The 27,177-nt window shown below is 33.4% G+C and overlaps 1 protein-coding gene across 5 annotated transcripts in view; it reads right to left on the bottom strand.

The window, feature by feature from the left end:
* The window catches only part of LOC116427643 (ras-specific guanine nucleotide-releasing factor 1), a 96,850-nt gene that overhangs the window by 30,247 nt on the left and 39,426 nt on the right, over nt 1-27,177 (bottom strand). For 4 of the 5 annotated variants that reach the window (XM_076365255.1, XM_076365266.1, XM_076365275.1 and 1 more), the window contains exons 5-7: nt 17,311-17,373; nt 6,677-6,783; nt 715-862 (exon numbers count right to left, since the gene is read on the bottom strand). In XM_076365255.1, coding sequence (XP_076221370.1) covers nt 715-862; nt 6,677-6,783; nt 17,311-17,373 — 318 coding nt within the window. The remainder of the gene's footprint in view (nt 1-714; nt 863-6,676; nt 6,784-17,310; nt 17,374-27,177) is intronic. The other variant, XM_076365271.1, reaches the window with a different exon arrangement.

Raw genomic sequence — 27,177 nt, 5'->3', positions numbered from 1 at the left:
ACTAGTCTTGCGAATGATCAAACTCGAAAGGAAATTTTCGTTGTTCGTGTTCTGGGAATACGCATACATGCGTTCCCTCCAACAAAAGCGAAGGAATGTTCCGTAGATGTACAATAGTTAGTCATATAGAAACATTATTAATATGTTTGAAATCTTTTCAATGACTTTGTAATTCATTAATTTCTACATAGTTTGATGATCTGATGATTCGATACTTCGTACTGTTTCGTTGCTGTTCTATCTTATGAAACTATATGTTCTAAAAAAGTTACGTTTCTCTGAATGTTATTTAATTCTCTTGATAAACTGCCTGGTACAATCTAGCTATTATCGTCATTAACAGAAATTCATTAATTTGTACGAAAATGTATTTAGAGGAAAGTAGTAAATAATACAGAATGTTAGATAATTGAAAAGGATACGGACACTTGTTTTATGATAGTATAACAAAGAACTTATTTCGAACTATCTTATCGCGCACGTGGAACAAGGAAGTTACTGTACTTGGTAAACGTCGATGAGAATTATGGGAATATTTGAAGTTAATACATTTTTCTTTGTTCCAAATGTTCAGAACAGAAAATTCTTATCAATCATTTTCACTGAATTTTGTGTTTCTTAGATATGTATCTGTCGCGAGATTTAAATTGTATTTCAACATCTAAATGAAGTGAGACTAAATCCGTAAGAAACATATAGACATTTTGAACTCACCTCGATCCGAAGTTTGTGTACTTCCAACGCAAGATCCTCGCACCGACTTACATACTGAGACTTGTCTGTCTTTTCACTTTCTACGATGCGCAACAAGTGCAAATACTTCTGCTCGAGCTTCTCCTTCTGCAGCAGTAATTTGTTGAAACTGTAAGCAATGACCAGGTTGATGGTAAACTGAATATGCCATCTGGTTCATGTTGAAAAGCTACGAAAGTCAATTGCGAAAGTATTCGATCTTTCGAACTGTAAAACGTTAACAATCGTTGAACACCGTTTCTATCGTGAACAGCTGTTTGAAATTGTCGCATTAGAAATTGAGAATTTGCAGAAGAATAGCGATCTTAACCAGAAATATTCTTTTCAATTATTTAGTAACCGTACACATTTCGTTTCCTTCTTTCGTCTACTATTAAAATATCAACACGCTGAATGCTGCACGATTTCATAGAACAAAATATATAAAATAGAAAAAATATAATATTAAATCATTTGATTGAATCACATTATTATTATTGCATGTTTCTCTAGCTGAATGTCACCACGTTAGGTAACATTATTTATAATATAGAAATGTTTTCAAATAATCATCGTTTAATTAAGTGAAATATAGTCATTCGATTTGGTTGGAGGTCACCGGTGCCCTCCATGACATTCAACGTGTTAATTACTGATAACGATGTACAAAAACTGTTACAATTTATAATTAACTCTGTACTCCTTAATTAATCCTAATATCTAATATTTAATAAACATCTCTGATAGAATATATTTCTCGAGCTTCCTGTCGACATTTTTATAATTAACATTATCGTTAAAATAATTCGATGACTCAGTCATACATGGTTTAATTGTAAAGTGGCTTAGAATAAAAGTTTTGTTACTTAATAAATTAATTGAGGACACGTTGCATACAATACAAGTAACATGTATATCGTTCACATGTGTACTTTCGCATGCACGTAAATACGTAGACTAGCAGAAAAACGATACGAATCCAAGATACGATACTGGTCCGTCGATAATTGTTCCACATTGTAAATATCATGTCGCCTGTTCAATCAACGAAATCGATGGCAATCGAACGCGATTATAAAAAAAAAAGACACTCTCACGTGTTTCGCGGATAGCATGAAATCCGAGCCATATTTATTCGACAAAGGCCAATTTAAAACGCGATGAAATATGGATCGTAGCAATCAAGGAGAATCTGTGCTCGTTTGCAAAAAATGATTAATAAATGGACCACAGTTTTCCCGTTTAATTTCACGATTACCCTATTTCGGACGATTTCACATTTATTTGATTTCGCAAATGAGTACAGTAGAAAATCATCTTATTCATTAGTACGATGAAACTCGATTAAGCGTATCATTTTTATCGGTTCATAGAATTACGGATTTTCACATGAATATCGCGTTACCGAATCATTCGAAACAAAGAATATCCTATTTATACCAGAATTATTTAATAGACTTGATAAACTCAATAAAATGATTCAATTAAAAATTATAATTCCGATGAATTTCCGTTACACATACTTTCACGCAGATTTTAATTAAATTCACTGACGACATTTTGCGGTTTAAATCGTTATACGTTTCAACTGTGGTACAGCGAAGTGTTCAAACTTGGAAATAGGTTGCCAGCGAATTCCAAAGTGAACCGCAGCAATTTCTTTGCGGTTGGGAACCGTTAAACGATCACCATTATTTGACGAACCAATCGCGAAGTGACGTTAATACTTTTCAGAGCCAACGCCAATCACTTGATGCATTCCGGATTGTGTAGCAACGGTTAAAAAAAAATAGGGTACGTCAACGAATAGCTCCGTTTAGCATCGAATTGCACTCGACGGAATGGAATTTACATTACAATCTTGATGCTCGACTATTTCACGTGCTTTTCCAATAACAATCTCGCTCGACACATTTATAAATCTTTAGATTTATTAAAGAAAATCTTTAGAAGTCCACATGGAGTGCCCAGAGAAACGAGAATATCCTGCATTACCTGATCCCACATTAAAAACGTATAAAATGTTCCCCCAATGTACACCCACGCATCTCTCATGTAAAATTCAAGAAATTCCCTAAAAGGTTCGCATATGTGTACTACACACGTCTTCGTTGGTCCTGAACCTTCAATTCTCTAATGCATTTAAAATTGAAAGGTCATTAAACCTTCTCCACACTCTATAAACTTTAACTTCTACTTCCCAAGTATATATAGATGAGATTCGAACTCTGAGAACTTCTATATGTAACTTTCTTTCAGTTTAAATTCTTTTAACCAATGAAACAATTGAGCTTTAAATTGAACATATCGTTACATTCAACATTGGATACTTTATAGTTAGCTGTTTCAACTGATATTCAATCGACATTGTAAAAATATAAATGACGACACTTTTGTATTTCAATAAGAAATCCTTATTCCACCGAATTTCTTAACATTTTTCATTTTTCTGTAACTAGAATTTCCACATAAACAATTAAGAATAATTTAGTGATACCTTTTGGTAACTCTGAGCTATAAACGATTTTTATAAATTTATTATTTGAAGTTTCCTTATTTGTAGTGATTTTCGTGTATGTTAATGCTTAGCTGAAAATTCAGTGTTACGAATGCGGTAATTTTCAACTTTGTTAATATTAAGCTGAAAGTGATATTTAAGAAGTTATTGAAAAACATTCGAGAACATTGGAAATGTTGCATTAACATAGATATCCTGAACCCTAATGCGCGGTCAAAAAATGAGCTCCGCGTAGAACTTATCCATAATGAACGCCTCGAGGCAATAATGCTAGCTGATCTTCCTGGAACTTCGTTATCCTCCGCAGTGAAACATGTTCTATGTTGCAAAACCCTCGGCAACCATCTTAAGAACACCGCAGCAAAATATTTGTCTTAAAAGTCTTTAAAAGCCGTACTCTGTATTGTAAACTTTACTACCAACTCTTTTAACTCGAAGATTTTTTTCATTTCTACTTGCCACTTCTTAACCCTTAGCAGTCCTATGTCGAGTCAGACTCGGCATTCTATTTTATTGCAACCTCTACCTGTTTCAACAATTTTTTCTATATTTATTTGTAGTGTCACAATTGTACCATTTAAAGGTAACATTTCAATGACTCCCAAATATTTTTGAATAAATAAATAGAGCGTCATATTAAGCTGTAATTGAATGAACTAACGTCGACATGAACCTCAAAGTGAAAAATCAAGAGCACTTCGGACTGCAAAGGGCTAACCACTCATTTGATTTCCTCGATTTTATTTTCAACAAGTATCTCCGCTCAGAGATAATACATTAAAAACGATAGCTTCAATTTTATACGAGAAATTTGAAATTATGATACGTAGCCAAGAAAAGTGAAGCATTCGTAATATTTCAATAATAAATAAATAATTTAAAGTTTCATATTTTATGTTAAATTTAGGTAATTGGATATAAGAGACGAATTTATGTGATGTACTAATAGCATTACCAGTAGTTTTTATACAAATATATAGTTTTGTTAAAAACGACAAATCAACATGCATTGCGAAAGTAAATTAATTTTTCCTAAAAGTTTTTATCTGAGACTTAAAGGGTTAATTTAGTGTAACCGTTACCTTCACCCTCCGTTGAATACCAATTATTTCAATGATCTCAATTTATTTTATCACATAAGAATGATAAGTTTTAAGTTTTTCGTAAATCATTTATCAATTACCTAAAGAGTTAATACAGTATAACCGTTAACTTCCGTTCAATATCAATTATTTCAATGATTGCAATTAATTGTATTATATAAGAATGATAAGCTTTAAGTTTTTCGTCAAACTTTTTATCGAGGACCTAAAGAGTTAACCCTTTGAAATCTGTAGGCTCCGATATTGCACCAGTTATAATATTAAATATTTCAATGAATCTTAAAGAAACTAAAATTAGATTATCCACACGTTCAAATTTTGTACCGAGAAGGAAAATAAAAAATCGAAGAAATATTATAGCATTTTTCATTTCCTTTAGGGATACTATAAAAATTAGTTGCAGTTGCTGATAGATTATAAAACTATCTGGAGTGTTAAGGGTTAGTACAGTATAACTGTTAACATCAGCTTCAGCGAAAGGTGAAGGTAGTTTGATGAAGAACATGCCACTGACGCACGTAGAAACAATGTGCCCGTTCCGAGCACCTGGAGGCATTGCCAGGGTGATCACGTTTGCCAGACAGGCGAAACCATTAAAGAAGCAACGTGAAAAAAGAGGGCGGCCAGCCACAACTTAGAAATTTATTCTCCGCGCGCGTGGTGTACAAATACCATAGGCAGCAAGTTCCTCTCTCCTCATTTTTCAGGATCTAACGATGTATCGCTCTGAAGGTTCCAATTATCTACTTCGTTCCTATCATTGCCTTCCGTCTTTTACGTTCCGGTTCCCACAAGACAGTACACTTCAATTTAACTCAATATCTCAAGGTGATAATTCTTACCATCTGGCAAGAATAAGCTCTGAAATGATCATGGATGAATACTTAACCCCTTGTCCTACAACAGCGAGTGAGACTCGTAGTGAAGATTTTCAACATGATTCAACAAATATGTATGTTATTCAGTACATTCGAATTCAAAGGAAATATTATTCCTCTGTAATCAACTATTACACTTAAAAGGAAATATAGGTATAACATGTGCTTAGAATTTTCCTTTTTTCCATTAAATTATTAATGACAAAGTAGCCTTATCGATCAGAGTTGAGAAAGAAATCATAGGCCAAAGTGGTTAAACAAAGACATGGCTCGTTAACTGAATACTTCTGTTAATTGGAATTTTTTTCATGTAATTTCATTCGAAATCTTGTTCAAAATCTTGGAAAACATGTATGTTTTATTGAATTTGTATAAATTATTCCATATATTCGTAAATCTTGAATATTTAAATTTATACGATTTAATCCTGCTACTCTTATAAATATTAGTGACTTAAAAATATACACTGCCTTTTGGAAAGTTCTTTTCGAAGTTGTACATTTATTTATAGTTTCTTCAACTTGTGTATGTACATGCAAGAATAATCAGGTTCATTTTGTTTATACACTAGCTATCTGTTATTCAAACCTTTTTTAAAAACTTGGAAAGTAGAAATTCGACGGTACGTTTAACGAGGCGATAAAAAAGATAGCGACTCGGATTAAAAGAAGACTCTGTTAACAAACGCCCACCATAAGGAGAGAAGTAGTTCTCGGAGAAACACATTTAAAATTCCCAGTGAGTGGATGAGCTCGCTAGATTATTCAACTTAAAACATTCGAACTTCTCTCCGAATTTCCATGTGGAACTTCATTCGCAAGATTTCTAAAACATCTATCTATATAAACAGATTTCGAAACCTGGATTTCCTAAAATTCCCAAACGATCTAATCCGATAAATCAACGATAACCTTACACATCTCACAAAAATACAAATATTCTACATTCAAAAATAAAAACATCTGTCGATCATTTTCATCGGTACATCCTTCCACCGCATACAATTCTTAAATGAAAATTAAATTCGCAAATTCACTTTCTCACCTCATTCCTTCGACTATGTTCAATCAAGCTTATAGTCGGAAATGTAATAAAAACTTAAATGAAGAATTTATTCTTATTCGAAGCGAAAAGGAAGTGCGTGATGTAGAAAATTCTTTACACGGAATATAAGATCGAATTATTTCATAAAGAAGAAGAACAATCTTATTTGCCGAGGAAATTTTAATTTCATGGCAGGGAAGCCCCGTAAGATTTTCACCGGTGATCTTTGATCTCGATTTGCAAACTTCGCGCGGTTAACTTCCTTGGCGATCTCTGTTCCGTCGAAAAGTCCGTTCGCTGCTGCTTCGAATCGATCTCACTGCATTCTCTGTCATTCATTCGCGGTCCTATCATTTTAATTATTCCACTTCCGAGCACGGAATTACGTAGAGAACAGTTACCTGGCGTCCCTTATTGCATCGATCCATGTTTTGCATTCCAGCTCGCCGGCCGCTTTCAGCTCGTATTTCCGTTCATTCTCCCGTCTGTAGGATATTGCGAAACAGTGCTGAAATAAATGAAAATAGTTAATGCAGTCATATATTTCGCCCCTCTATTTACCTCAGTTTTCTCAGCGGGAAGGACAGAATTGTGTCAAGGCTTGTGATGTAAACGGAATTTATTAATATAGATGCTTTCCGAGTGAGATAATATCGGTAATTGCAGTGCAATTCTTTCATTGCATTCTGCCGAGATTCGTAATGAATTTTCGGAGTTTTGAATTTCATTGAATTCGATTGAACACATTTTCAAAGGAAGCAATTTACGTTGAAGAATCTTTTATTCTTTTGAAATAGAAATTATTGAATATTCAGTGAGTTTGGCGTTGGTTGTGCAAAATTTCGTTTATAATACGGTTATTGAACAGCTTCATTACTAGTTCTGGTTTGTCGAACAATCGTCGAACAGTTTTATGTGACTTATTTGACAGTAATTCGTTTTATGAAGGAATTTGTGTGAAAATATTCTTGGAGTCTGAAAATGCCATTGAAAAATACAGACTAAATAGACTCATAATTAAAATTTACTAATAGTTTTGTTCTATAAGCATCAATCATAAAGAACGTTAAGAATATATTAAGAAAAGACATTAAACGACAGAGAATTTTACTCTTCCATTCCATTTTTGCTTAATAATTCTTAATAATCATTGTGATTGATACTTAATTGAATAATTAAAGTTTGAATAGTTAAAGTTTTCAGCACTTTATAGGTGATTCTAATTGACTGAATAAAGGTATTGACGAATGATATTTAAGTGAAAATTATTGAACGATTTATGGATAACGATATTTAACACAAATGATAATTAATGTCAATTATGTTCATTGGGTAAATGTTTAAATGTAATAATTCCGTACGTGATTCTACGATGCTACAGAATATGACGCATGCACAAGCACGTAGGAACAACGTGAAATAGTGTTAAGCTAGTGTTCTGAACTCGAACATAGTGAAAGTTCCAGCATCCCGTGCAACAACCTAAGTTAAACTGATTTAGCTATTTAGGTCACGCAAACGAGGATGGTTTTATAGAGTTAACAATTTTGCCAATTAATTTGCTGCGCTGGAAAATGCAACAGAAACTTCTGGGAGAGACAATAATTCCAACTTACAGTACTTCTTGCAACATTAATTATTAGTGTAATATCAGGAATTATTGGGAACATTTAGCGATAAACATGTATCAATATTCAATTTATACCCAGCAAACGTTTGAAGCGTGTGAGTAAACATTATACGGTACTTAATTATGAACTAGCATTACTGCTTAGAGATAATCATATTATTAATAAACAAGTACTCAACTTGTGCTAAAGCTATTTCAATTTATTGACACTGGTAAGTAATACATGATTAATTATTTCATAAATTAAATAAATAATCCATACATTCAAAACCGGTATTCACATATACTTATTTGTTAAGATATTAATGATCAAATTTAATCTACTAAACAATTATTAAAAGATCATCTACTAATTTAAAAAATCTAAAATGTCATTAGCTTTATCAAAACTAGCATGTGTACATACTTATTTATTAAAATGCTTATTATTAAATTCAATCTACTAATTCAGCAGATCTAAAAGATCTAAAAAAATTCGTCAGCTAAATAGTTTTAATTCTAACCATGTACAAAATTTTCATCTAAATAACTTCCGGGTGGATCGTAATAAATTATTAAATTCAATTTACTATAAAATTAAAAAGAATCAATCTACTAATCAACAAATCTAAGAAGTCTAAAAAAATTCGTCAGCTAAATAGTTTTTACTCTAACCATGTCCAAAATTTTCATCTAAATAACTTCAGAGTTGATCGTAATAAATTATTAAGTTCAATCTACTATAAAATTAAAAAGAATCAGTCTACTATAAAATTAAAAAAAAATCAATCTACCAATCAAGAAATCTAAGAAGTCTAAAAAAATACGTGGGTGGAAGAAATTTAATTCTAACCATGTCCAAAATTTTCATCTAAATAACTACAGGGTGGATCGTAATAAAGGTACACGAGGACCATTAAACTGACGTTAAAAGACGTCACAGCGATCAAGTAAATTTTATCAGTCAAACTTTCGGCACCCCTGGCACGGTGGGTGATCAGGTTACCATAGAACCTGATCAGGGAATACGCAAAGAACGTGGCAAGTCACGCTGCCGGAAATGGAGGGGTCCGAAAGTAATACGTCTCTCTCACGAACGCCTTACAAAAACCTAAAGAAGATAATCAATGGATGTGACTCTCCTTAGATTTCTTTTCCCTGCCCCTGAAAGAGTATTAACGATCCCTCGTCGACGTAAATCCTCTTCCGCCTCGCAAGATATTCTTCGGAGACGGACGTGACGTGGCAAAAAAAAAATTGCTATGGAAAGTACTGATTTCAGCTACTTCAGCGGAAACTAATAAATAATCTAGCCAGCGTAACATATCAATTATCTGGCCGGTAAATGAAGAAGATTAATGACTCTCGACTGGAAATAAATATTCAGAACAGTACGAAAGAAATGAATGATTCTTGAGAAGGAACAAATATTTATAGTTGTTTTAAGGAAATTAATAATTTCTTTCGGTAGAAATGAATATTTAAAGGTATAGCAAGCAAATGAATAATTCTCGAGTAGAAATGAATATTTAAAGGTGTATCAAGGAAATTAATGATTCTCGGGTAGAAATAAATATTTAAAGGTGTACTAAGAAAATTAATAATACTCTCGTGAAGATAAACGTTCAGCGGTGCACGGTAAATAAAGGAAACTAATCGTTCTCGCGTAGAAATCAAGAAAATAATCGTTTTAACAACGAAACGAATGTTTACAGCTGAACCTTCATTCTTCAAAATATTTGAAATGTGAATTAAAGTGTTAAAGATTTAAAATCACTAATGGTGAGAAATGGTAAGAATGGTAAAGAAATATAATACTTCGAATTTACACATATACTAACGATGATAATTGAATGTAAACGTTTACCGTTGCTCTCACGAGAAATTTATTTTTCATTTTCATAATTGGAAATTATGGAATAATGTGAAATTAAAATAGAATGTCAAGATAGAATAGGAACATGAGTCTACTGAAGTAGCTACAACAGTACTCGAGTGTTATACGATTAAGAGTCACTTGCACCTTAATTAGTTGAAGAAGTTGCCAGGCATTCCTGAATGACTTTCCATAAAATTAAAAGATAATCCGGTTTAATTTACACGATTCTCTTGAGAACGAACGAACACATTCCTTCTACCTTCTATATTTGCGCTTACATAAAAAGCTTGCACTTATGAAGGAAATCATTTTCTTCTCCCGAACAAGAATAACACTTTTTCCAATCTCTATACCACGAATCATGTACATTCTCATGAATTTGAATTCAAAAGTGTAATGATACGTAACATGTATCTATAATAAAAAATATAAATTATATATGTACCCTTTGCATGTGAGTTAATATCATTACGAATTGTCTGACCGTCGACTTTAATTTTAATTTTCACAATGTACAGGGTATCTTCTATAAAATTACCGAAAGTTAATCTACTAATGTAACAATTCTAAAAAACTGATCTAAATAATTGCATCGTATTTTACAATGAACACATAAGTACCGGGACCAAGAAGAAACGATTAAAAAGGGTTTATACCTGAATAAACACTGAATGAGAAACAATTTTTAAGATATTATTGAATAACCCGTAGTGCCTGCTGTATTTTAAAGCAGTAAACGTAATCCATCGTTACGTCGCGCAAAAATACAACGGTAAAAACATACTTCACAGAATCAGCAAAGTGAATAAAATGTTTTTACCCGGCAGCGACAAGCTTCAATGGGTTCTTGTTAAATATTTCCCCTATTCAACATTTATCACGCTTTAATCCTCGAACCTTTAACATGGCGCGCCACTCGGTCAGGAATTTTATGGCGGTCGTTTTCATTTCGAGCGGCGCTTGACACGTATTTCGCTTTCCGCTCGTTAGTATCGTTTAGCACCGTACTCTGCCTTCCAGTTTCTTAAATAGCAATTTTACATCTGAATTTATCGAACAATCAAAATTTACGGGGCAAAGTTATTCACAATATAAACTGTATTTGAAATAATTCAATATTTTCTACGAATAAAATGATAAATTAACAATCTACGTCGAGTAACTCGTGATCCAAACTCATTTTCAACAAGATTCGGAGATTAGTGAAGTTATATGAATATTAACAAACAAGCCTTCTTTGATTTATTCATAACCACGCTCTGACACGTGTTCTGAATTCTCAAATGTACATAAATATATCAAACGCAGGTTTCTCCAAACATCTGATCATTCGAATGTACCAAAAATAAATCATTTTACCAAAAATCTTGCGTAAAAACACTTCCCATTGAATTCACGCGAACTGGTTTCAAATATCGTATCTACAACCAATCATTTTGAAAATACTCGAAAGTGTAATATTCCGATAAGACGAGTACGCGTCGAATGCCTTCTTCGAGTGTTACATTATCCTGAAAACCCATGGAAACCGATGTATAAAAGATTGAACAACGTTCATTGTTGGATGAATATTTATTTGTCAAAGTATGAAGCACGAATTTACGAAAAAGGAAAACTTCCGGGCTGTGTCAGCAGATTAATCGCATCGATTAACGCGTTAGAACAGGGCGCGGAAGAAAGAAAGGGTTAATAAATCTCCGTGGCAAGTGTTGCCGGCGTAAGGGCAAAAAGTATCGCAACCAGACGTTCTGGTTATCAACGCGGTTACACAACCGCGGTAACTCATCTGTTCGCTAAACGGCGTTTTCTGAGACGTACACCCAGCGTTGCACACAAATTATGGATCGTATGCATAAAAAGAAGTAGGGTGAGGCGAGGAAACGTGGCACAATTGTTCAATACTATACTACTTTAACTAGCAGGTGGGTCAAAATAACCCATTCCTAATTTCTTCTGTTACAATAACTGAAAAGATATAAATGCTTCTGCGAGAAATCATTAAAGAAGTTGATTTAGTGATACTTATACTGAAATATAAGCTAATTGAAATCTTAATAAATACACAGTCAGAAAGTTTTATCAAGAAATTTGGAAAAATCAGTTTAAGTGCTTGGCAGTTCCAGTGTTAAAAGACTATTACATCGTAAATGGCATTGATACCTAATAAATTAGATTCGTGAAAATAAATATAATAAAATATTATTTTTACAAATTCCCAAACGTTCAAAACAATTCGAACGTGTGTATTAACTTTATTGCGCTAAATAAAATTATGAATTCTGTTTACGCCACTTTGTTCTTTATTTTCTATACGTAAACCAATTTTATTTTGATGCGATGAAATGCATTATTGCTGATATAGATGAATTTTCCACTTTTCCGTATAATACAAATGGGTTAAAGCAGAACATGCCCAACACGTAACAACTCTACGTTTTATATTTCGAATGGTCGAATGCAACAGGAACCAGTTAATTAACTCCCATGGGGATAATTAGGAAACTCAGGCCTCGCCAGGGAAACTGAGTGTAAGCCTCCAACAAGGTCGCATTTCAATCGCTTGTAAATCTTTCACTTCACCGCAAATCTTATCGTGGCAGACGAGATCCTCGGTGGACAGAGATTATGCGAAAGGTCACTCCGTTTTTACGCGGAACAAGCTATTAATACAAGTTTCAGATAGATCCCTGTAGCATAATATACTCCAAAGAGGGTAACTTTTGCTTGCATCTTTTCTTTTTTTAGAATTTCGGTGATTAAACTGTTACGTAAATTATTGTATGCCAGAGACGATAATTTTGTAAGAATTTTATGCAATGTTATTATTAGGCAATATGTTATTATGCTTGTCTTTAATGAAATTTTTCGAAGAAGAATAGGATAAAGAATTGCATAAAATTGTATCCTTCTTACGTGAATTTTAACTTATTCCTTATTAATGCGAGAAATGAAATTCTGGTTCATCAGAGTTTCGTGACTTATAATTATAGGAAATTGAAATTTACATGAGAGCTTATAATTTCATTTTGAAAGAAGATTTTTAGGCTGTTTCACGAGTGAAGCGAAAAGATTGCAAGAACAGAATGGAAGGTGAGGAGTGTAATTACGTTCTCATTCATGAAAATTGTATGAGATATACTTTTTCCTGCATCAAAACTTCGTCAGTCGATTATACGAAGTCTTAATTAGATTCTGCAGACAACGCTGCATTGTGCTTCGTGAGGTTAACGCAATACATATGCTAAGACATTGTGCTATATTTTCTAATAATTTTAAATCTCAGAAAGGATCATAATAAACTGGAAAAAATTGTGAATTAGAATTTTGGAAATTTGAAAACTTCTTCGTAACTTGTTCTCAAAACCTGAAGCTTATTGTGTGAGTATAAAATTCAATTTTATTCATACGAAATTTATAAAATGCCAGAAAACAGTACACAATTTCGTATAGGAAAAAGTTCATAGTATTTTATGCAATGTGAAGCAACTGAAGTCACAAAAAGGTACACAAAATTCTTTTTTTTTTTAAAGGTACGATATACAATATTACAAACATTCTTCCAGTCACATTCCTCTACTTTTTTAACAGGTAACACAATTATATTCAAATACGTGACATGTTCCGTATCGTAACGTCGTCCACGAATAGAGGAATAGACACAACGAAGAAAATCCAACTAGTCGGAAAGATTCTGTTCTACAGAAACATCCCAAGAAATCGAACACTGTATTACTTCTTAAGGTCCAGAGAATTCTATAACAATATAATTCACAATGCTTCTTGAACTAAAACACCTATCAAATTAATCGAATTCCACTTATAGAAGCAACTTCTTAATGACGATAATTCATACAAATAAACATCGTTAACTAGGAAACCTAAGAAACTTTATGTTAAACAGTCCTTTCCTTTATAAATCTCTTCAACAAACCAAAGACAAAGTAAAACCACATTGAGTATTCTAAATAAAACAGAATATTTAAAAACGAAACGTAAATAACAGTAACGAAATGAAAAGATTACACAGCGCATCAAAACGAAACGTAAATAACAGTAACGAAATGAAAAGATTACACAGCGCATCAAAACGAAACGTATACGTTGATGTGTTCCCAATTTTTTCAACATAGATTTCTTTCAAAGTGAAATGTTGCGCGAACAAATTCCGTTTTTTCGCTTGTTGTTGCGCAAATAAACGTTACCTTTTCGGTCGTAGTACGAATTACGCTGCATTCTACGTAGCGTACTTCCGTTGCAATAGAAAACCTCAAAGCAAACACCACTGTTGCACCGGCGTGTAGAACGTATTCGCCGGAAATGAGATTTTTAATGTTAAGGGAGGAATGAGAATTGCCAATCGTTCCGTTTCCGAAACCATTACACGAGCCGCGCAACATTGAACACGCGCAGGTATTCCAGAATATTATGGAAAATTGGACTGCGAAAACTCGGTTACCAGTTTGATCTCTGACACGTCGATAAATCCGCGTGTAACGCGGCTATATCGATCACGATGAAATCGACTTTCGACGGTGCATTTTATTTGGTTCATTTCGTTTGAAAATTTGTCGGCCCGGCAAAATGACATTTATAATAGCGGCGCGCGTGTATTCATTTAACCTGTACACCTACTGACAGGATATGGAGGAAGTATTATTTCATGATCGCACTGAGATTGAAATCTGTAATTTACTTTATTTGCAATTGTTTCATTTTATGCTACAAACGAATTGATCAATTCGAATGTTCTATTCGAAATTTGATTATTTGATGATGATGTATTATTTTTCACAAATATTCTATTGACAAAATACATCGTTTATTATCATTGTTAATAAAAGGAACATGAACGAGGATTAGCATGAGAAAATGTTATTCAACATTCTTAATTTATATTGTAAAATTGAATAAATGACACGTAACAAAATATAGACGAGTTATTTTATTATTAAATAATAAAAATATATATAATAATTTATATATAGATGATATATATATATTATAAGTAATCATAAAATATAATTAATTGTGGAATCATCTTTTCCCGAAATACACCACCAATTGATTCTCTGACCTACTACAAAACTCAGTTCTTTCACATTGCAGCGTGCAAAAAATAAATCCTTCTTAAATGTTTTTTACATTCGCGGTTTATTTTGAGATCTTCCCTTTCTGTACATATGCAGAAATACACGCGTCGGGCAAGTAGAACATATCACTGCTCGATGAACAAGTGAAATAGGTCAATGCCATCGGATACAAACAGGACAGGGCAGTGTTTCGTAAGCCGGTGCAGTAGGTTAATGCTGTCTGGTTTCAATGGAATTGAACAAAATCATTAGAAAACTGAATAGGTATGCGTAATAGGAGATTGATGAAACTTAAGGTATCAAAGTAAAATATTAACTGTTTGAGTTCCGCCAGTTTTTGCAAAGGCCCGGTCGAAAAATAGCGGCGCGATCGCGGCTAATTCAGAAACTGCATTACGCTTTTCTATTTTTACAAAAACAAATTTTGACACGTTGTATGCCGCAATTTCATAGAGCAAAATATACAAAATGGAAGAAACAGAATATTGAATCGTTTGATTGAATTGCAGTGTTATTATTGCGCGTTCATCTAGCTGAACGTCACCGTATTAGGTAATATTATTTAAAATATAGAAATGTTTTAAAAATAGTCGTCGTTTCATTGAATGAACCATAGTAATTCGACTTGATTGGTGAGCCCCATGGCATTCAACGTGTTAAACACATTCGCAGTCTACGTTGCTGCTGTGATTGAATTGTTAAACTCAATAATATTGACTATAAATGCACAAAATCCGTAGTATTAACATGAAACAATTATCCCATGCTCGCCAATCATATATCAATTCATGCATGCTTGTTTTCCAGGTGATTAAAAATGAAATTCTGTATATCCGTTGATTTATTTCGTGGTCGCTGAATTTCTTTAACAATGCCTGTTGCAATTCCATGGAAAATTATTCGGACGAAGTTACATAAAACGTCCTAAAGAATCTGTCATTTCTATCAGTTTCATAAAGTTGAATTCTTTCTGTTTCGTACTTCTCTTATATTCTCTGAAATAGTGAAATTTTAACTTTTTGCAAGTTTTTCTTAAAATGATATTTTTCAAATTGACAGACAGTATGTCTCGTAAGCCAATCATCGAATTCAGCTCAAACTTAGCAGACACCTCCAATAGAACTTCCTTAATACGTTGGCTTCCACGGAAGACTTCAGCGTTTTATGTATCATTTATTCTTTTGTAGCGAAGATAAAGAGAAACACAATTCTAAGGTTACACTATTATCTACTTATTTACGTTATTGAACATTTTTACTCGAAATCAGTTATCTTACGAGTTATAATTGTTCTCGAGTAATTGGGAAATTGCTGAAGAACAATTACAATAAAAAAAACTTAATTTTAAAGAAAAATATTTAGTAACATAAGTAGCTAGATCATAGTGTAATATGACTACTGTAATACTAAATCATTAATTTTTATTTTCAATATCATATACCTTTGTTATTAAAGAATAAGTATTACTATTTAAAATGCTAGAAATTCTCGTGGTAGTCAGCGTGTTAATATTCAGATGAATCGACGTTCACAAATTTCAATTTTGCAAATTATAAAAGAGATCAACCATTTCATAAACGTCATCATGTTATTCTTCAAATACTACCATTACTTTATTGCATTTATTTGTTACTTATCCCAATTCGAATGATAACCATGTCATTGGGCGTCCAAACAGAACTGCCACAACTTCGAGCAAACCCATTATTCAGGCAAAAAGGATTCCCGTGTATCTTTCAAGAATCGATCACGAAATCCACGAAGTTCGAATTCGTTACGTCAATCAGCTTCGTTTCAGAAACTTCTCGAAACGTCGCGTTGCACCTCGACAGCGAAAGCAGCACGGCTTTCCAATGTTAAACAGTGAACGAACATCTTAACAGGAAGAGTGTTCTTCAAGCGCGAAGTCATATTTCATGAAGATCTCACGGATCGTATCGTGTTGAATGAAATTTAATATCAGAAATGGTCTCCTGAAACGGCCCCGTCCGTTCCGCGAGGGAAAGTAATTACTTCCGTCGCGTTTCATTTCTCCAAAGCTGAGATTAACTTATAAACAGACCGAGTAAGGTGTGGATACTATTGCAAAAGGGTATTGTGCTGTCAGGACGTGATAAATCTCTATAATTAAAAGAAAGAGGGAAACGAAAATGGTAAAGAAAACAACAAACTGTAACACATGGTGCGGTCGCTAGATCATCGATACTATTGACGTTATCATTCAGAATATCTTGTGCACAACGTGTATCGTTACAGTGCGAATTATATTGCACAACTAAAATGGAACGGGGGAAACTTAAGATTAACACTCACTACACAATTAACAATCTTGTCACTACGACTAATTAAGTTGCTGATTGGCTTCAAGTCAACGCTAATACACAGTAGTATTGCTCTACGCAGATCAAGATAATATCGATTGATGAATGCGTCAATCGACATGATCATCATTCATACCTTCAGCATTGTAGCTTGGGACATTTCAGATTGTGAATCTTCGTAAGTGACCTTCATTTCATGCTGCAAGAAAGATTGTTCATTTTTAGTTAAGCGTCTACCATGTTGCACTGGATAAAATTGAAAACGTGTAACAAACATTTCTCTTTCTCTCTCTCGCTCTCTCTCTTTCTCTCTCTATCGTTCTATCGTAGAAATTGTCAGGGTTGACGATAGTCCACCATTTATTGATACATTCGTGGAGGTTATCGAAACGTTTTGGAATTTCCAGTTCTCGCGATATCGATGTTGAATCGGTATTATGAAACTGATAAGAATAAAAAGGACCGACTGTAGTATTTAGAGCGCAGTGTGTAGATGTAAATATGTACAGAGAAACAGTTCGGGAAATACGTATCCATTGAAGAATCCATTCATGAATCTATTTAGAAAGAGTGTTCCTTAATTTGATCGTAATTCCAATTCCCGATTCCGAGATATTTATGAGGCTCGAGTAGAGATGAGGGGGGAGAATACGAATGAAGACGTTTTCGGTGGTTCCCTGAATTTTACATGGGCGCCACGCCCAGTTGTTTTATGGGACATGCAAATTTACAATGCAGGGTTGCATTCCCCTCTGCATGCAGCGATTGTTCTATACAGGGCGAGACACGTGAATGGAACTTCATGAACATGTTTGCTGCCGATGGAAACAATAATGTTCAAATGCTCGAAATCAATTGGATAAAATATTCAAACGTCGAGTTACGGTGACGTATCTTTGTGATATACGTGGTGTATTTACAAATTGTTGGTAAATATTGAATTTTATTCGAAGTGTAACACTCATATTTGATGGAATTTTGTGTTTAACATTCTTTAGCTATACTGTTTGGTCTGTATATTTTAATAATAACTATAAATGATGAGATTTGAACGTAAACAATAGCAGCTGTGTTCTGCTTGTACCATGAACTGTTACAAATTAGAATTGAAATACTTGTTATTATTGCACGAGTTATAAAACAGTAGAAACAAGCATGAAAATTCAATTCAATGATAGGTAGAATTTTCCTGTCATTTTTATAGTGACCATTTCTATTTCTAAATGAAATATTTCCATGTTAAATCGTGTAAGACTATCAAAGGTTTCAACTTCTCTTATCTTTTTAACATTTAACTTAAATTGTCGGTTGCGTATATTAAATTTAATATTAAGATCACCGTAAGTATGTTATGCAGTTCAAAAATTTCTAAAAAGATTAATTATTACAGAACTGAGTAATCCGAAATGTCACTGTCCACAAAGTCGTCGAAAATATCTGCTCCTCGAAAATTAAAATATGTATTAATATTTAATATTAATAAAAACATTAATATTTGAATACACCAACGTCGTAGATGGCAGATAAAGAGTGACTACCTATTTTTTAGAAACACAGTTCCGTTTTCTCCGAGTATAGAATATTCAGGATTACTTAACAAACGTACTAATAGTACGTTAAAACACAATTAGTAGAAAACCTACGACCTAACAATTGAAAGTACATGTTAAAGAATTTCGGGGTGTCTAATATAGTATTCAGCCATTCAAGAACTAATTTTATTAAGACGGTCAGATCTATTTTACAATTTCGTTAATTACATCGGCAATTTGCGTAAATCAATAAAAATTGGACATTTCAAGTAGAATGAATATCTTTCAGAGCAGATAGACTTATCAAGAAGTTTTAGCTAGGGAATCCCTGTGAACAAATAAAGGAAGTGGATCACATCAATCCAGAAACCGCCGGAACGGTGGAAATTGGAGCGGATGTTAAGCGTAAATATTTAACAGTGACCAGAAAGGAAGCAACTCTCTGGCTGGTGGGAAACAGTCTCCTAGGGACATTGTTGATGTCGACGAGATAAAGAATAGATGACCATGGATGGGTTATACCCCAATGATGCCGCGGCACCGATAAAACAAACAGAATTCTAGTAATTCACTTCGAAACTGTTGGGTCGTCTCATAAATAATGCGATTTCTTCGTACTACTTTCCTTTTTCGAAATTAAGGTAAATAGAATCTGTTTTAATCGAAATTTATTCCACTGCATTATCCACAATGTTCTTTCATTCTTCTGGTAGACTTTTAAATGTCTCTGTCATCCCTCGCTTGTCTATAATGAAAAATACAGTGCATGCAATTGGGAAAATTCTATTATTTACATTAGCGACTGAAATGTTTGTGTTCTTTCTTAAATATAGTGGTACACTATTTTTACGTAAATTTTGCATTTTCGAAGCACGAAATCGAAAGAGAAATATTTAAAATACTGAGATTCAAAGAGATCCTGTCAGATCTTCACGAAAGTGAAAGAAATTGTGCGAACAAAAATTTAAAAATGAATGTGTAGGTACTGATCGCTATCATAAGAGTTTTAACAAAATGTAGAAAATGTTAGGAAAGATACAGATGGTAAATTATAATAAAATAATGTATTTAAATTGAAGTCTTTATGTCTTCATGTAGCTTATGAAGATTTTTCGAAAAATATAACACAAACTTTAGTCAAATTTTAAGGTTTCCGGACTACCTTTGACACGTTCGAATACACTTCTTTTAGTCGTTGAATGATCTGTAACTATTTATTTAAAAAGTTAAGCTACAGGTATATCGAACGTACTCATGTGCACATTGTAATAATAATTCAAATCTTTTACTGAAGACAACAATATTAATAATCGTTACTTCCAATTAACGTATCACGTTCCGTTATATTATTACTTCTACCATTAGTTTTTACTTTCTTCATTAATAATTCAATAATTCATTAAGTTACCAATGATGTTGTTTGTTGCTGCTTGGACGAATACGATGTGTTTAATTTCGAATGCAGAAATCTACGTTGAGATAATAGATATTCATCATTTCGACAATAATTATAGGTTTCATCATACAGGAATAAGAATAATTAAAATTTCCACGTTAAACTGATTAAATAACGATAAATTTCGACGCTTCATTTTCGTTTCGGGTTGCTTCCTTTTCATTAATTTTTCACTCTCCCAGACTATCCAGTGTGTCCGTTAAAATAACTAAACTGGAGCGTGCATGGAGAATGAAAAGTGTTTTCTTCCTTGAAATATTTTTCTATCCGTATTTTCCGTTCCGCCGGAAAAACAACGGTCCTGTCCACGGTTGCGTATGTGCTAAGTTATAAAAGGAAGAAGGGATTCGTGTTTCCACTAAGAAAGTTAGATGAATACCGCCTAGAGGATTTTTCAAAAAACCTGTGCACGCCTGTGTCGATGTTACGTAACATGAAATGCATACTTTTAACAAATATTTTATTATTTCATATGAATATATAATTTATATATTATACCTGTGTTTTCCTATAGTAACACGTTGAATGCCGCGGGGGTCATCGGTGACCCCCAATCGAATCGGATTACTATAATTCAGTCAGTTAAATTATGATTATTTGAAAAGATTTCTATATTATATATAATGCTGCCTAATGCGGTGACATTCAGCTAGATGAACATGCAATAATAATAATGCAATTCAATCATTGATTTAATATTGCACTTTTTCAATTTGGCTATTTTGCTCTATGCGGCAATCAACGTGTTAATATTAACACATTGCGCACTGGAAACGAGAAATCTCGTTTTTATATAAAGACTTTGCTAATTACCACAGCATTAGAAAAAAATATTAAATTTGATTCCAATTGATTATCCATTTAAAATATATTACATAACAATATGATATCTGAGTTTTCCTATAGTGATATAAATTTACCTCATTGAAAATTACCATCCGCAGAATTCAATTTTCTCAAATTGACCGGTACGCAAAGTGTTAATATGCTGTTCTCTTTACTAATTCTACTAACAATTTTATTTCCGAACGAAAATCTTTACTGAAACAACAAAAATTTAGAATTATTGTGTTCAATTGATCAGTATTACGATTTCTCGTTGGTCATACAATTGCTTTTTATTGAACACCATAATCATGTAAATAATACTCGTACGTACATGTATATGTATATAAATACATATTTCGCCAGAGTAATACTAAAGATTTAACAAGGGTTACGTCGCTGAATGAATAGATGAAATATCACTTCCTTTTATGAGGTCTGTAGGTGTCACGGTAGTACTTATGAATAGAAATGTTTGTGTAAAAAGGAAAGATGGGCTGTCAAGGGACGGCGATAACCAGTTTTTGCGAGACACGCCGTTTTGCGGGACGTGCCGCTGCATAAATTTTCATAAAATCCTGTTAAGCCTTTTATACGTTTACCATTTCTTTGTTGCGCTCTGTACCGAAGTCACGTAAACGCGTCCTATATTTTGAAAAGTATACCACTTCATTATATTACGTTTCAAGAGGTGACATTTGAGAATATTCCTTTGATTAGACGAATGTCTTCGAATCGTTCACATTCAAGTAACAAATTTAAAAATGACACGTGTCTATATCTTTCCACTCGAGAGGTGACTCTCAGTCACAACATTGATTTGATACAGCAGAATTATGAAGTTGAATATTATTTAGTATTCTAAATGAAACTTTGTATTGACATGTGAAATGTTTAAATGAAATAACTCTGTCGCTTAATTTATCTGTGAATTATCGTTAAATTAATTTCAAACAATGTCGTCTATATATCGTTGAAAATGTTGAATATTTCCAGTGAAAAACTTTCGAGTGAAAAGGGTTAATATATTTGGTTCTAATTTAAATTTCACTGTAGGAGAGCTGTTAAGACTGATATATGGTTTCACAAAAGATCAACCTATAAATTTTGCCATTGACAACATCCAAGGTATGACAGGCATAAAATAATGTAAAAAAATGTCATACAAATAATACATTATACATCGGTATTTATAAACAAGTATATAAATATATTTGTGTATCGAATATCTATTATGTCAATGAATCAGATATCGATAACAATCGTAAAATGAATGCAACCTTTTGATTGAAATTAAAATTTTCATTGAGATCAATCTCGATTGTTCAATTTTCGATTAAACAAAACATCCAATCTAGAATACATTCTCCCTCATTATCTACACGCAATAAATTAATTTCTAAAGGTAATAATAATAAAATGTATGTAGAATAATAAAATAACGACAAGAAAATTAAATATTCATAGTAACAGATACCACAATTTTTAAAAAGAAGAATATTTAAAAATACTCATGGAATAATATTTATCGAATAACTCAATAAATGCTCGTAGAAACCTACAGTCCACTAGTTGCTATTCAACTCGTTGGAATCATTAAGCAAACCTCGTAGCGACAACGTCATCAACGTCGTCAAACGATTTGTAAATACAAGTGTAATAGCTCCACTATTGTGGACGAAAAATACTTGTCAATCCCCGGACAAAGGAGACACTTATACTCCGTCCATTATTGCGCAAACCCGATGAATGTTTAAGAGAATAAGTTAATGGGCGCTGCCGGAGCAATGTTAACACAGTGATATTCGCGTTCAATGGAGGATCACGGCTGCCACTCATCATTACCGAATCTGAATGCTAGCTTAGCGGCGCGCGCAGCTGTAATCCACCTAACATTAACACGCAAAGAGAATTGGAACAGCGTGCATTGGCAATAAACGCCACGGTCACTGTGCTTCGGGGTAAGAATTCCTGCTTTCTGTGCAACAAAGCGATGCAGCTGAAGCGTGCGCTTCGCTCGAACGGCAACACTCCGCCGGCAAATTGGACGTGCTTATCGAACCTTTGTCAATTGGTTTAAAATGTTTTTCCACAAGCCTCTGCTCCACCGCCACGGAACATTAATTCAACGAGTCGCTTGGAATCTTTCGTTGGTGTCTTTGATACGTTTTAAATATTGAACGAATTTGCAAACATGGAACGACCGTTCAATCATCGCCGAGCACAATGTTATTCTTCATTGTGATTCAAATAACTTTAATAACTTTATCTTGATTGAGAATTGAATATTGATTATTCGAACGTTTAATTAGAGGTTAGAAAATATAATTAAAGCAATTCGATTTTAATATAGATTTTTCAGTCATGCAAGTCAATCAGTTTTATTTGTTAGAATGAATACAAATTGATTCAAATTTAATTATATATGAAGGAATACATTCTTTACTTATATAGAATTGCATTATATACAATGAAATGAATTATTTTAGTCATATAAAATTTAATTATGCTTAAGAGTATTTGTTTTTCCAACCACGTCAGTATCTTCCAATCAACTGAAACGGTAACTCAAATATTTTGGTACGAAAAGGTATCGTATACGCGAATTTTATGATAAACGTTACCAACATAAACGTTCCTTCTCGACAGAGTTAATTTCACTCGATCAGAACGTAAGCCAATAATTTCGACAGTGACCAATAACGGGACGAACTTCGAGCACGTCGCTCCGATAACAGCAGTACGCGACGTCAATGAAGAAAATAGGTCGTCGAAAGTTTTCAGTCGAAGTTCGTGCAAATTCATTTTCGATTTCCCATCTTCCGGCGACGTTCTTGACGGAAAATAAGCGAACAGCGGTGGCGCGATCCTAAAAGCCGCTGATTTAATAATTGGCAGCCTCGATATTGAACGCGTCGTCGCGCGGCGGTTGTAAACTATCTCCGCGAGACTTCCGCAACAGTTTATTTCCCGGGGCTTTCAATATATCATTGAATATTGTTCGACTCGCGACGTGCTCGAAATATTACAGCACCGAGAAGATGTTAAAGGCGCGACTCGATGAAAAAGGAATCAAACGAACCGCCGGTATTAATGAAACCTCTACCGGCACAAAGCTTATATTGATTCTTCCGCGAGTTTCATTTCGTCCGATTCCACTTTAATAAACACGGAAATTCAATGGGTACCGATCACTGGGAAATAGATCCCGAATATTTCGTTGCGTTGAGTGGGACGATGTGGGATCGTCGAGGACATTTTCTTCCTGTAGGGGATGAAAGTGCCGTTTTTCCTATGAATCATCGTAGAATTTAGTAATTACTACCTGGAGATGTATTTTCTTAAATTTTGAAAAATGCAAGCATCGTGATCTATGTTTATGCTGTTTTCTTTTATTGGTAGCGTCATTGTTTAGTAAGTTATAGAGTAAAATGTTTGTCAATTCAAAATGGACATTTTGTTCCGTGTATACGGTAATTCTTCCTATATTGCAACTGGCTTTTTACGTAGTATAAAATTAAGTAATTAATTGAAATTAAAAAAGTAACCGTTTGAAGAATTTTTAGTGTTGCTTTAAGTAGCAGAGTAAATAAATCGGAATAGTAATGAAATGTAGGGACTAGTGATATTGGGAACGCGTATATTTATCTATAGATCGTTTTTGGAAGTGAATATCGATATTAAAGAATAAACGCTTAGTTAAAAATATTTTTTATAAGGATAAAATGACAAGACCATTATCACTGTTAGTTAACTATAAATTTTAGAAAATTAGTTCTATATCATTGTAAATAAATATAGATTATAATTAAGTAAATTTAACTATGAATTTTGAGTTGATAATGTGCACCAATTTCGACGAATCAAATAATAATTAGTCGTGTGATGCTTTCTAGTTTGTGTTTCAGTTGTTAGTGAGTCGTTAGTGAGTCGTTAATGATCAGAGAAAATTCTAATTGCTTATAACTTGAAAACAAGAAATCCATTGCGATTTCGATATCTTTAATTACCATCTTATGTCGACTGATAGATTCATTTTGCAGAAATAACCGTGTATTCGGATTAAATAATGATCACGCGATTTATAGATATTAACGCAATTCTAGAGAACAGTGAATGGAATAACGCAGCTGTTAAATAATACGCGTCCGTTGAAAGCATTATACATTATTTAATGATCCGCAGTGGAAGTTACAGGCTCGTAAATAGAATTTTCATTAAAGTAATAACAATCGTGCAAATATATATGGAAATAATCATTTCATTTATATTCTCAAAATATTTTCATTTAGATTGCGAACGTCGTTGCATTAATGTCATGCAAATTTAATCAGTACGTTTATTTGAAACGATGTTTTCCGGACTATTGAATGTTTCCACTGTAATTTTATCGAGTCAATGCTGACTTCGTTTAAGTGGAATCTACGAACTGATAGACAGTTTCAGAGTAAGTTGCAAAACTCGATTTAGATGAAACCAATTATATTCGTAACTAAAATTAATTAACCTGGCGATAATGAATTCACATTCTGTTAGTCGTAACGAAATCACCCTCGTGCCCTCCCTCTCTCTCTCTCTCTCTCTCTCTCTCTCTCTCTCTCTCTGTATGTATATCAACGTATCGGTTATCAAGGTAAATCGATATCTAATAACATACCACGGTGTTATGCCACCTTTTTTCTTTAAAACAGCCTTTACGAGAACTAAAAATATCTTCTTGCCTGTTATGAGACTTTTTCAAAGTTCCTTCCATGAGAAAAAATACATTATTTTCAACCGTTAACCTTCTTCATAGTCTGCGATAATATTATACATGTCTATACGCGAAGCAGTACCAGCCATATTGTAAACAAATACAGAAAGGAAGATAATAGATAGCGTTGAATGTATGAATGAATGAATCTTTAATTTAAAAAATGATAACTGAAAAGCGCACAAACAATGAGTATAAGGCCAACAATTATAATAAGTATAATAGGTATAAGAATATAATAATAAATATAATAAGTAAAATAATATAACAATATGATAAACACAATATAAAATGCAGTCAGTACAACAGAGAAACACATGAAAAATGATAAAAAAGAATCAACTGTTAAAGTAGCAACACATACTGAAGCAAGCAATAAAACATTTCTGTTCACAGTAAACATTTCCAAAATTTTGGCTGACAATACGCCAAATTAGTAAACGAGTCTAAGTACACATTAACACAGAAAATAACCGTACGTATTCGTCGAACTCTTTTAAAAGAGGTGGAGGAACAATTGAATGGCTCGGAATAATAGTGGTCTACCTCCTGAGCGCTCAAAAAGAAGAAGCTTTTGTGAAAAGTTCTCGGGTTAATTAAAACCAATATTACAACGTTTCCTCGAGAACCCAGGAATAGGGACATTCAATGATTTAACACGCTTACTGCCACCAGAATTGTAATCGTTTTGCATATTAATACTTATTCTTTCGTAACAATAACAAATGGTACTAGAAACAATCATTATCAACTTAGTATCACAGTGCTAATTTTACACTATTATATAGTTACTTATGTTACCAAATATTTTTACTCAACATCAATTCTCTGATTTTACACAACGTGTTAACACTAACTGTACCGTCAAATAATCAAATTTAAAATTCTGCGTTATCTTTCGTTCATTTAACTTCTATCAATTACTTATATTTACATCACTTTAATCAAAGATAGCTTCTATCAATTCCTATATCGTGTAATTAATCAGTCTTTCAATTTTCGTCTTTTCTTCCCATCCCGTTTCCACTAAGAACAATGTATCATCCAACTTGTTCACCTTTATTAATCAGTTATTTAACTGATTACGATAAGAAATATGCAAATAGGGTTGTTGTTAATCAGACACAGTATATTGTTACAAATTCAAAATCACCAGTAGAACCATAACGGAAGACCGGAAAGCGTAACCCGGCCGAATTAATAATACTTCCCGGAATCGGCGGGGAATGTTAGCACAGCGGTTAATTAAAAGCTCCAAGCAAAGGCTTCCCCCTTTAATCCATCATTATTAACTGAAATCCCCGGAGAAATCGGTGGACTCGTTGTACCGTGATTTTTCTTTACGATGGGCCGACCGACTTTATCCCGCGAGTAGGAATTACTAGCTGTCTTACAGCACCCTTAACGATTGCTGACTCCATCGGGTACCTGCGCTGA

This window comes from Nomia melanderi, chromosome 1, assembly GCF_051020985.1.
Source record: "Nomia melanderi isolate GNS246 chromosome 1, iyNomMela1, whole genome shotgun sequence".
NCBI lineage: Eukaryota > Metazoa > Arthropoda > Insecta > Hymenoptera > Halictidae > Nomia > Nomia melanderi.
The sequence above is the reverse complement of the archived record's forward strand: the minus strand, read 5'-3'. Positions and strand labels throughout refer to the sequence as shown.